Source organism: Camarhynchus parvulus, chromosome 1A (genome assembly GCF_901933205.1).
Source record: "Camarhynchus parvulus chromosome 1A, STF_HiC, whole genome shotgun sequence".
Taxonomy (NCBI): Eukaryota; Metazoa; Chordata; class Aves; order Passeriformes; family Thraupidae; genus Camarhynchus; species Camarhynchus parvulus.
The window spans coordinates 11,620,251-11,633,227 of NC_044586.1; the positions used below are offsets into that span (position 1 = coordinate 11,620,251).

At 40.3% G+C, this 12,977-nt stretch overlaps 1 protein-coding gene across 2 annotated transcripts in view; it reads left to right on the top strand.

The window, feature by feature from the left end:
• Positions 1–12,977, top strand: part of DNM1L (dynamin 1 like) — a 36,340-nt gene continuing 23,363 nt past the window's right edge. For both annotated transcript variants that reach the window (XM_030959430.1, XM_030959431.1), the window contains exons 1-2: positions 1–215; positions 11,413–11,560. In XM_030959430.1, the coding sequence (XP_030815290.1) occupies positions 114–215; positions 11,413–11,560 (250 nt within the window). In that variant the 5' untranslated portion in view covers positions 1–113. The remainder of the gene's footprint in view (positions 216–11,412; positions 11,561–12,977) is intronic.

The window sequence follows — 12,977 nt, forward strand, 5'->3', positions numbered from 1 at the left end:
CGGGGGCCGGCGCCGATGGCGGCAGGCGCAGGGGGCGGCTGAGGGAGCCGCCGGTGCCCGTCGCGTCCATCGACCGCCCTGGCCTCGCCCGCCCCGTCCCTTCGCCCGCCGCTATGGAGGCGCTGATCCCCGTCATCAACAAGCTGCAGGACGTGTTCAACACGGTGGGGGCCGACATCATCCAGCTGCCGCAGATCGTGGTGGTGGGCACGCAGGTGAGGCGGGCCGGGCCGGGGGCGAGGGCGTTCTCCGCCCCGAGGGCGAGCTCGGGGTGTCCATCGCGCTTCCGTCACCGCGGAGCCGCAGCTGTCTCCGCCAAGGGCACGGGGGGGGCGAGGGCGGGCGGGGCGCCCTCGGTGCCCGCGTTCCCCCCGCACGCCCTCGGCGGCTCCGCTGCCTCAGCCCCGGCTGCGCTGGGAGCGCCTCGTGCGCCGCCCGTCTGTCCGTCCGTCCTTGGGCGCCGCTCCGGAGCGCTTGGAGCGGCCCGGGAGCTCCGCGGGGCTGCGGGCAGGGCCGGTGCCCCCGGACCCTGTGGCTCCGGCCCGCACCGAGGGGATGCGGGTGGTGTCGGGGAGCCGGGGAGCAGCAGCCACCCCGATGGGTCAGCGTGACCGCCATCGCCACCCGGTTCCTGGCTTCCCTTTTTGGACAACGGCCGTGCAGCGAGGGCCGAACAGAAGGGATGTGCTGGCGGGACGGCATCTTGCGGGCGTGGATGGTTGTCTTTTCCTTTCCCCCGAGTTCTTGTGCCGTTTGGACCCTTTGTCTTAGCTGGTGACGGGGAGTGGAGGTGAGAGGCGAGGCCGGCGACTGTTGGCTGCAACAGTTGCAACACGTGCGTGTGAGCCTGGTAATGCTCCTGGGCTCAGAGATAGCTCAGAGCCTCTCCTATCTCTTCAGATGGGATGCTGCTCTTCAGCAGAACTTTTGGCAGCTGAATATGCCTGACCAGAGCTGCAGCGGTCACAAGGGAGTAGAAGATGAAGCTAAGACTTGAAGCTAATGGATCTCTCATTTTGTTTCTGTAGAATTTAAATATGTATTGAATGTGCTGTGCTCCTTGAGAGTAGCTTGCTCACCAAAGGCTTCAATACCAAGTACTCTGTACTCAGGATTTTTATTGATATCTTAAAACACCAGCTGTATGTGTAAATGCAATGGCATTTCTCTATGTAAGATTAAAAAAGTATTTTTTCTAGTTTCACTTCATGAAATATATTGAAGTGGCATTTTAAAAAAATACTTTTAAACAACTCTGTCCCAGTTTTCTTTTCCTAGGTGTAAATACTTCCCCTAAGTAAGTACTGAGAACTAAAACAGTATTGACATGTTTGCCTTCAGTAGTCTCCCCATCAGTATCAATATCTATTCAGTGCTGTATCCATGATATTTGAGCCTCCTTGAATTAGCATGAAATTTCCTGTCATGCCAAAACAAAGTCCTCTATGGACTCCACAAAAATATCTAACAACCTGTATCTTGGGTTTTTTTTGTTTGTTTTAGTCAGGGTTGTTGGAAGAAAAGATTGCCTTTACTGACATTGTAACTCCATGGATGGTTATTTTATGCAATTACTTTTAGTTTAAATAAAATATTATTAATCTATGAATTTTGAGTTAATTTATTGGAGACCAGATTTCTAGAGATGTGTCAGATATGGCATTAGAGCTCATAGTTTTGCTGCTGGTAGCTTTTTTCCCTTTTTTTTTTCACATGTGCCTTTTAGACAGTCTTGTTTCTTTGTGAAGTGCTGTGTGGCCTTTAAGTTTGTTCACACAGCTGATGTATCTGTAGCCCACTGGCATATGCTGTCTTTGCTTTTTCGTCTGTGAATAATATTCACAATGAGCAGTCTTGAATTTTTCACCTCCATTTTTCTTGTAGGAAGCAAATTCTGCCATTTCAGGTTTCTGTAATTCTCTGTTAATTGAGTTATGCTTTTTTGCTTCCAATTTGCCACTTGCTTTTTTTAAATGACCTTTTCACATATTCAGCAAGGAGAGGAAAAATGCTTTTTGGAGTAGTTTTCTGTTTATTTTTCTCTCTCTTCTCTACCCTTTTGTTTTTTTGTGCTTGTCTTTCTCTGCTTCTCATTCTGTGCATTAAGTTAATTCTTTCTTTTCTAGAGTATTTAGGACTAGGAGCTGTTTATAAGCCTAAATTCTGTTTCCTGTGTTCCCTTTCCCCCACCTCTGTTGTTGGGGATTCATTTCCTACCTCCCTTGTGCCCTGCCCAATTGAAATGTTTTAAATTTTCTTCTTTCTAGATACATTTTGGTACTAGTTGTGAATTGTTTCTCAGTAAATGCACATCTAGATGGCTTCTTGCAGGTGGTTTTGTGCAGGCCACTTGGTGTGGTTTTCCTGCCATGCAGTCATATGAGAATTCCTTCTCATTCTCCCCATAAATATTGTGTCAGTTATTTCTGTATCCTAGTACAGGGTCATTTAAGAAAACTGGGGACTGTGTTGGTAGAACTCAAAGGACACCTTCAGACTGCCAATTTTTCTTCACTGTTTCAGGGTTTTTCTGCCATTTTCAGAGAGGTGTTCTATTTTTTCCCCAATTCAGTATTCCAGTTCCATTTTTAGAACTGTATGACTGAATTGCAAAAAAAAAAAGTGTCCAGGTTAGGAATAAGGTATAAAAATATGAGCTCAGTAATGTTGTAATACTTAGTGTTCTGGTTTATACAGATGCTTTATGCTCTATATTTTAAGGGATAACAAGGTGGTATTGAAGTGCCTCAACTAAACATATTAAAACTACAGTAAAGGAAGCAAGGGGAAGAAAAGTAATTTGGTTAATTATGGCCTTTTGTGTGGATAGGTTGTATCACAAAAATTAAGTGCCTACACTACCAAAGTGATCATAAGATTCAGAATAAATTTAAGAAAGCCAGCCAGACAACAAGATACTTGCCTAGAAGTAGGTAAAAATGAATTGTCTTTATTTTTTGTGCCACTAATTCCTGGAATATGTTTGGGGTTTTTAGCAGTCATCAGCCTAGTTTTATACAAACTTTAGTGCCAGCTTTGTAGCAAAATTCTTCTAATACTGACATTATAAAACACCTTGTGGGCCTCATTTGCACTTGGTAGTGTTAACTGAAATAGAGACATTGTAGTGAAATTGATGTAGCAACTGATGGAATTGACACATGAGATTTTGGGGTGGCCTGTCATGTGTACATTTATGGAGTACTTTTTGCTCAGTCTTCTGCCAATGCCATTTTGAGACTAAATGGGGAGGTGTAGTTTACAGTATTTATTAATTAATAAATCCATTCTCTTGGATGTTCCCCTGGGATTGGCTCACAGGTGAGCATTACAGTTATTCCTTTTGTTTTTACTGTTTGGTGTAAGTATGCTTGATGCTAGTGCTAAACCACTTTTTATTGCAAGGCGGAAGGTTTCTTCATCTGGGGTCACAGCCTGAGCATGTGGATATGTATAAATTTATGTTTTGGTAAGATAAATAGTTGGAAGAATGCTAATTTGGCTGTTAAGAATTTGACAGCAATGGGAAGGTGATGTACAGTCCTGGCTAGTGGGATGAGGAGATGAATCCAGCAGATGCTATCAAAGCATCCTGTCTGAGAGAGACTGGCACCTTTGTCTGGAACTTCAGGTGTTCTGCAGAGCTTCTGTGACTCTCCCTGGCAGGGGAACAGAAATTCAAGCCACTAAGCTCATTGAGTGTTGCCTAAATTCAGTGTAGCCTCATTCAGTGTTGGCAAAAAGCCAGTTTGAGGTGAAGGAAATTCCAGTTTGTACCAAGAAACAAGGAAAACCCCATGCCAAGCACAGCGATGTCTTCCTCCCTCCTCTCTTACTGGGTGGTTTGATTTTTATGGGGTTTGTTTGTTTTGATTTTTTGTTGTTGTTTTGTCCAAGGATCTTTCTGGCAATTCAAGCAGATGCAAAACCCCATTTGTATCTACGTTTGAATGGAGGATGTAACCAGAGCATTGCTTCCATGCTGGCTGGGGACAGTTTGTTTTTTCTCCCAAATGTTTTGCAAACTTCCTGGTTTCATTTGGTTTTTTTTTTTCTTTGTTTTCATATTTGACATTTACAGTCTCTGGTTTTGGGCGTAACTGTTTTCCTTTTTTTGCCATCCTTTGCTCCTGTCAAGTCATGCCCTGACTGTTTTGTTTGTTTCAGACAAGCAGCAAAGTGAGGCTGACATTAATTAGCTATTTGCATTTACCAGACATAAAAGAAATGTTGCTGCTGATATGATATAGTGCAAACAACATTTAGTGTTGTGCTGCTTCTTTTCTCTGATGGGCTCCCTGTGTTTCTTAATAGCTGAACTTTTTGGGTGCTGAACGTTTCTGTGATTGAAAGGATGGCATTTTCACTGATTCTGGCTGCAGACTTCGTGTGAATTAAAATTACAGGTCTAATAACTTCATCCTGCACTTCAGCATTTTATGATTCTTAATATGAGAACATTATTAAACACCATTTAGAATATATTAATTTCATTGTTTGCAAATGCCTGGTTATTTTGGAAGAGTGGAGAGTCTGCACAGAATTCACAGTTGTAGAAGGATGTGGATAAAGAAGTCTTGTGCTTCTGTTTTCTTTTTTGGTTTGTGTGCTTTGTTTTGTTTTGATGCTTTACTGCAAGGGCCCTGTTCTGTTCATCTTGTGATTGGCAGTTGTTTTCCTTGGAAAACTGGTGTTTTAATTAGACCAGGTGAATCTTGTATGTTGTCCAGGTGGCACAGTGCAAAGAAAACATATTATCAGGAAGATGGAGGGGAAGAGTATTAAAACAGCACAGGCATTTGATTTTCACAATCTGGAGAGAAAATGCCTGTGTAGTTATTGGAAAATATTTGTTTGTGTAGTAGCCAGAAGGTTGACTAACTTAGAGATTTGGGGTTTGGATTTGTTTTAATAATACTGTTGTTTAGAACTTTTAAAATTTGAATATGCAAGTTGGTTTTGTTTTGATTTACTTTACTGCAAGTCATGAATATAGCAGTACCCACAGTACTGTGTGAGGTCAGGATATCTGGCTTGCAAATGTAAATCTTCAAATACCACAGTCCCATGGTGTAACTGAGAGCCTGTAACTTGTTTCTACTTAGATGAGGCATTTTTTTTCTTAAGTGAATTATTGGAGGGCTTTGGGAATTGATGTACTGAGGAAGAAAACATCTGCTAATCATTGCTGTATTTGCTGTTTGGCACTTGTCTGCAGTTATATGGTGTAAATGCAGGATTTCTGAGGAGTTTGGGCTGAGCTGTGCCAGTTCTTTACTGGTGGTACATAAGCTGGTTTATCTGGAGGTAGTTCCTGTGACTTTGAGTCTCTCCCTGACTTATTCAGGAGAGCTCTTTATTCAAGTAAATGGGGAATGCCCTGCAGGAACAAGAGTCTTGTAGTCTGGACAAGATCTTGCATGTATTTTGCAACAATGAGCAGTGCATTATGCTGGTTTTACTGCTTTCTCAAGTTGGGATCAGCCTGTTGTCTGTTCTGCATCTTTTAGAAGTGTTATTTTGTTTCAAACAATGTCTTAAAATAATCCATTTGGCCTGCTTATAGCTTTAGCATTCTTTTTTGATTAGTAATTAAATTTTTAAATTTGTTAGCTGTTTAGAGCCAGCCTAGCTTGGGGCATTCCTAATTTGAATAGGAAAATGTTGTTATCTGTTCCAACTAAAGCAATTCCTTTGTGGACCTGCTCTGAAACTGCATGTGTACTCACCTTTTATTCCAGAATAATTTGTATTTGCAAAATAAGGAGAGAAAAAGAAATACTGCTGTTCTTCAGTTATAGCAGGCTGAACTCTTCTAGAATGGCTACTGAAAATAACTTTTTAAAGCACCAGTGTGGGTAATATTCCTGTGGATGAGATCCCAGCACAAGTGCATTATCATCTTTTATTTCCCAATGATAGAATGAAAATTTAGGAAATTACATATGTACAGATTGCCAAGAGCAGGATTTACTAGCAGGACTTTTGTACTACTTGTATGACAGAAACTGCAGAATTGCCACCATTTCATCTCAGATGTCAAAGGCAGATGCATTTCTTTCCTTAATAGAACTCTTCAGGGGTTAGTATGTCTCATTGAGAAGTTTCTCTTTCTTCACAGCTCCTTACTGTCATTCCTGAATGTTTGTATTGTGCCACTCCAAAAGTCATTGGGAATTCTGACATCACTACCTCTATTTTCTTGTGCTCTGCTACAAAAAGTCTGTGTTCTGTTGCAGGAGTTCTTTGCATTATTTTCCCTATTGCATGAAATAGTAAAAAAAACTTATCAGTTTGCCCTGTTCAAAAGCAATGAGCTAAATTTTACACTCCTTTCAACTAATTTTTGGTTTGGAAGTTTCCCAGTAGTTTATTGAACGTGTTTCCTTAACAAGTTTTTTTCCTCACAGATGTATTGTGTGTTGGCTCCACAAATACTTCATAAAGTCTAAAGATAGACCAAGGAAGGCAGGAGATTCCTGTAAGATGACATGAAGTTTGTTGCAGCTGATTCAAGTCCACTGTCATTTTAATAATACTTGAAATATACAACAGTCACCAATCCAAACATGTGACTGTGAGAAATTTGATGGTTCTTGTGCATCAGTGGGACTCCAGGTGAGCCTTGTGTTAATTTGCCTTCTTGCTTCATGGACTTCATAAGGGTAAGAGCAGACTTTGCTTATTTACTGAGCTAATTGGTGAGACCCTGTGAGCTAAAGGACAGTGAATCACAAGGGACCTGGCATTCCTTTAAGGACAGCCCCATGGAGCACAAAGCAATAGTCCATCCACTTGCTTGGGAGAATGACTGGAGGTCTAAGGAGAGCAGAATTGAGGGAACTCATGACTCAGCCTCAGCACAGCACACTCGTGCAGGAGGTGGAAACAAGGGCAAGCTCGCTCAGGGGTATAAAAATCCTGCCTGCATAGGCAGAGATGGTATTGAGAAAGCCACTGTTAGTGGTAAGAGCATCAAAGGCAGCAGGAACTTTAGCACTGGATCAGGAGTTAAGGAAAAAGAGAAATAGGGAAAAAAAGGCTTGCTGCTGTCTGTGACAGGTGATCCAGGAACAGTGAATATGGACAAGGCTGAGATGCTGGATCCTTTCCTTGCCCTTCTAGGGTCTTCTAGGCCTTTGTCCCTTTAGGCAGGGTTAAAAATTGAGAATAATCAATGCTGCAAGAGGATTGGGTCAGGGTTCTTTTTTTGATATGGAGAAAACATCTTTGCATTCTGTTTGGTGTAGGGAACAAGACTCCTAAAATAGCAACGCTAACGAGGATTTGGAAATAGAATAAGAAAGCCAGTGGAGTAAATGGGATGGGGTGAATTTGAATGGTTGTTCAGAGTGTTACTTCAGCATTTTCGAGATGGAATCTCTTCCATCTGACTTGTCAACAACCCTAAAGTGTTTTTGGAAGTAACGTCTCTGGCTGTTAATGAAGCCGGTCAATTATAAAATCATGCACTTGCTGTGTGCTGTGTTCTGAATTCCTAAAACTGTGGTTTGTAATGCAGCAGATTGTAACCCGCATTTTCTCTTAAGAATTAGTGTAATGGATGGGAGCAAATGCCTTTTGATACTTAAGCGTGCACAGTTGAAACATGCAGGGACAAGTAAAGAAGAAATGAAGGATAGGGAAGCAAAGCAATCCTATGAGGACTGTTAAAAGTAGAGGTGCTGGTTATTTGGAGTGGATCAGAGTTCTTAAAGCTCACAGCTTTTTAATTGGGAGCACAAGTGCGCAGTTGTTTCCCAGTGACTGCCCTTCATCCTTGATTGGCAGCATCATCTTCAGATTAATCTAAACCAAAGATGAACATACAGAGGTGTATGTAACAGGAGTTACAGAGGCAGTCAGAGTGCTGATAAGGTTTCAACACACACTGACAGTACATAGAACGTAAAATACTGAAGTCCTGTGTGCATCATCTCTTTTTCTTTTAGTACTTCAGGGGAAAATGGATTTACCATCCACCAGACACAGGTGTTTGTGAAATTAATGGTGGTTGGCAGAGTGTAATACACTCAGCCATGGTAGTTTGACACAAAGGTTAGAGGAGTGACACAACGTGTTCCTGTATTTGCCCCCCCTGCTTTTTTTCTGAGCAACCTCTGTTAAGTTCCTCTAAATATCACAGCTAGTAGATATTTCAAATTAGCATCAGATATTAGGGTCCAGAAGGAAAATGTGCACGATCACCTGTGAAAATCTAGAGTTTGTTAATGCTTTTTTTGACCCATCATGAAATGAATTTATGGATTTCAGTTCACGCTTAAAATTGCGACAAGCATTTTAATGAGATGACAGAACAAGTGTGGTACTTCTGCAGACTGGTTCCTTAAAATTCCTTTCGTTATCAGTGTTAGTGTCTGTCTACATCTATTCTATGAAGGACTGGCTGAACTGACTTTGTATTCTTAACAGACCCATATCCCTTGCTTCCCCCTCACTGGCAGGACAGGATCAGCTTTGTGTTTACTGCTTACTGCGCCGTGTTCCCAGACAATTCTTGGTAATGGATGCTGAGGAGTTCAGATTAAGAAGTGCGTCATTAGATAATTGTATTCCAACAGCAGATTGCTTTAGTTGGGAGTGTAATGCAATTTGAAAGAATTTCCTGATGCATGGAGCGCTGTAATGTTTCATTTAGTGTTTGCAGAGGATCTAGATTGTTCCTTCCCCATCCAGAGGTAACTGGCAGTGGTGTAAGACACAGCGGTTTGCTTCTATGCGTAGCTTGGTGTACTCATTTTAGCTTCCTGCATTCCCCCTCCTTTGGAAAGGCTAAAGAGCAGCAATGTACAGCAGCTTGTCCCATGGATTTTGGTTTCCTTTCATGGTGAGGTTGTTGATAAGGATTCCTGCTATTTGTTACTGTCCCTTATGTGCTTGGATTATATGTTCATGAGAAGCCACTTCATCTAAGTCTGATCTCCAGCCTTGTGAGACTGAGTCATCATTTTTCCCATGCCTAAGAAAATCTTGCTCAAGAGACCACAGAATCATCAAGATTGGAAGAGACCTTCAAGATCATCTAGTCCAACCATCAACTCAGAATAATCACCCCTAAGCCATATCCCCAAGTGCTACATCCAGATGCCTCTTAGTATTTGAAATATTTTTAATAAATGAAGCACTGGTCTTTGTTTTTTGTTTTGTTTTTTTTTTTTCCAATGCAGAAGATGAACCTTTATCATCTCTCATTTTTTTTGGTTAGGCATTTCACTTGTTTTAAGTGAGTGTGTTGAGAAGTGTTTTGTTATTTGTTTCTGTGAAGTTTGTTCTTGCACAGTCTATAATATCAGTAGTTCTTCAGAAGTGGGCCAGAACAGGAACTCTCTCATGGAGGCTTGCAGACCTAGTTCATGCTTTGGTCAGGTTGTTCTTAAGTTATTTGGTAAGAGTTCAGTGCTCAGCAGTGTGTTATAAGGTGCTTGCAGTGAAGGTTCCCAAAGCTGATTTGGAGGACAGTTGAAGAAAATTATTAATAACTTTCTAGGGGAGTCTGTTGAAGGAAAACCAAATCTTAATAAGGCTGTATTTCTGCTTGACCCTGCTCTTTTCCCGAGTATTTCTAAACTGTTGATCTCACTGCTGTCAAATGTGATTTAGATTTACTTTGAATAATACACATAATCTGCATTGGTGTTTTATTTGCCTATTGAGACAAATGATATTTTTGATGAAACATCTTTTTTTTTTTTTTTAAGCATATACAATAAAGAGATACAATAAAGCGTATACAATAAAGTGATACAATAAAAGGCAGCTTTCACTTGTTGCTGTTCAAACTTTCTAGGGGTTTGGCCTTGTATTTTAATACTTATTTTGTCATTTTGCATACAAGCGCTATTTCAATAGGTTTAAAAACTCTCATATAATATATTCATGTCTTGTTTTACTGTGCTAATAGAAATGTACTGTCTGATAGTAACGTGTTGCTTGACCTCTGATGTATTTTTCAGTTTTAGAAAAGCCACCTAATGTCACTAAATTTGTGAGATTTAAGGATATTCATCAGGTGTTTTATATCATGCTATGCTAGGTTATATACTCATAATTTGCTTGAAGTCTCAGAACTGTTGCTTCAGAACTGGTAGGCTGAGTGGAGGTTCTGTAGCAGTTACATAATGCACATTCCAGCCGTCAGAAGCATCTGTTAGTTTCCTTTTTTGGTTTTGTTTTCTTGTTTGTTTGTTTTTTAACAAGAGAATTGTTTGATAGTTGCATTAATACAGAAATAGTTCCTAGATGGTGGCAATGACTGTCAGAGCAGGTTTTCTCATGGCATCACTGTGTAGACTTAAGAGCTGTAGAAAATTGCAAGAGTTCAATACAGTGTTATTAAAAAGACAAAATCTTCTCAATCAGATTGAGTATTAGGTTGGCATATCTGTGTCTATTTTTTATTGTTAGTTTTAACGTGGTATTTATCTGGAATCACTTTTAAGACCCAGATTTTCACAGCTGCTGTTGGACCAGTTGTGAATCTTACACAGGAGTTCTGCAGGAGAACATTTTAAATGTAGACTCTCAAAGAATATATGTAATTACGCACCCTTTAAGTATTTCACAACTTTTTACAGTTTGTTGTTATGTAAATACTTAAATATATACAGAGAGAGAGCGTGTGGGGTGCCACGAAACATTGTTTGTTTCTATGTTTAGGGTACAAAACAGTGTCTACTTACCAAGCTGATACAATACATTATACAAAACAACAACAACAACAACAACAACAACAACAACAAACAGCCAAAAAACCAACAAAATAAACAAACTCAAAAACCAACCAACCAAAAAAACCCAAACAAACCCCTCCATCCAACCAAACCTCAAACTGAAAGGAGTATAACATTGTAGCAGACTATGTAGTCAAGTATACATTGTTAATATATGTATGTGTACATGTAATGGCTGCTGCTGGCATCAATACAGCCTGCCCTTGTTAATTCTAACAGATACTGACTGAAGATTAAATTCCTCAGTTTACACAGCAGTTTTACTTCAAGATGTTAGAAAATGACATAGTACAAGACATCAAATTTCTTTCTGACCATTGTAAAGAAAAGCATTTTTTTCCAGAAATGTTTCTGGAGAGTTTGATAATTGTGGTAGAAAATGTTAAATAGGAGATTAATTTTTCTGAAACCTATTATGAGTTTAGTTTGACCTTAAGAGATAAAAACCATGGGACAAACCATGTAGATAGAAATCTGTTCTGAGTATCCCAAGACAGACCTGTGTCCCTCAGTGCCTGTGCAGTGGCACTGCTCTGTCTGCAGGGAGTCTGTCACAGGCTCCTTCAGGCTCTGTAGCAGAGGACAAGACAGATGAAAGCAAACTAAAACATCACAGCATTTTTATGTTTCAGAAAGTAATGTAGCTGTTTTCACTTTTCAGAGCAGTGGAAAAAGTTCTGTGTTGGAAAGTCTTGTGGGGAGGGATCTGCTCCCACGAGGTACTGGAGTTGTCACCCGGAGACCCCTTATTCTGCAGCTGGTGCACGTTTCCCCAGAGGATGGTCGGAAAGGAGCTGGAGATGAAAATGGTAAGTGTGATCCAAGAATGTGTTTTGCCTTTTTATTCAAGTCTTTCCTGTCCTTTGCAATGAAAAATCAGTTGCTGTAATCTTAAAACTCTAGTATGCTTTTTAAAATTTGTTTGGAAGAAAACACAGCTGTTGTCACATCTGTTTTTTCCATCTAGCAAATGTCACGAAGTCAAAATCTTTTGGATATTCAAAATACCTTTAATGTTTGAAGCTTTCCTGTTCTTGGGAATTTCTTTTGAGAAAAACAGGTATTTCAGTTGTAAAGATAATTGTCTGGAGTGTAGAGAACATGATTTTCTTATGTGTGCTTTTTATCCCCTCCCCTTTTGCTGTTTATATAAGGTATTTCATTGAGGGGGTGATGAGTATGAGAGTTTTTAGAAGGAGGGTAGGAAATACCTAGTTCTGGAGAAATGAAAACGAACTTGTAGTAGATGCAAACAGAATTGAACTGACAAGTTCTGTAGCTTACACATGCCACCCTACTGGGCTGCACTGAGAGACTTCAAGTGCATCAAGCAGGGCACTTTAAATGTTCTGTAGTTTCCACTTTGAAGCTTGTCTTCTGTACTGCTTCTATTTTATCCTTCAGCAGATCAAGAAAGTGATCTCAGTTGTCCCTTGGGAGTTTCAATGCTCATTTTATACCAACTGATGCTCCTGATTAGGAGCAGCAGGGGCATGTCCACCTTCTGATTGTAAGATAAATCTTAGTGTTTTTTATGTGGACACTAATAACTGCACAGACTTTTGTTGGCATGATAAACTTGGGACTATAAATATTAATTCTCATTGTGTTCAAATTTTTTTAATTTGTCTCTACCAATAATAAGTCAAGGTATCAGGTGTTCTTTACAGTCTTTATTTTCCTGTAATATTTATGGCCTTTGATTTCTGAAGGACAGTTACTTGTATTGTGCTGTTTGAAAGGTTTAAGCTCCAATCTTCATTACTGTCACAAGCAGAGAACACAAGCAGGGTTCATAACAATTAGCATGCAAACCATGTGAAAAATTGTAGGGACAATTCAGGCTAGAAATTATTTCAGGAGACCTCTGGCCCAGCCTCCTCAAAATAGGGCCGACTCTGAGGTCCAGACCAGGTTTCTTTGGAATTATCTGCTTGGTTTTGAAAACCTTGAAGGATGGAGGATTCAATCTCTGTGCAACTTTTAGAAATGGCACATTTGATATCTTTAAATGCAGTTTTACATTGCTTGTACTGTGCAGTGTATAGTTTGTATTTCTAGAACTCAGAATGTTTGGATTCTGAGTTGTAGGGTAAAATACTATTTTACTCTTCTTTGCTACTTTACAGGTGTAAAAGGAGGTTTTGTAATTGGAGTATTCTGAGTCAAGGCAGAGCCTTTTTGTTTTAGGTTGCATTTCATTTGGGGATTTGGATTTTAAATTTA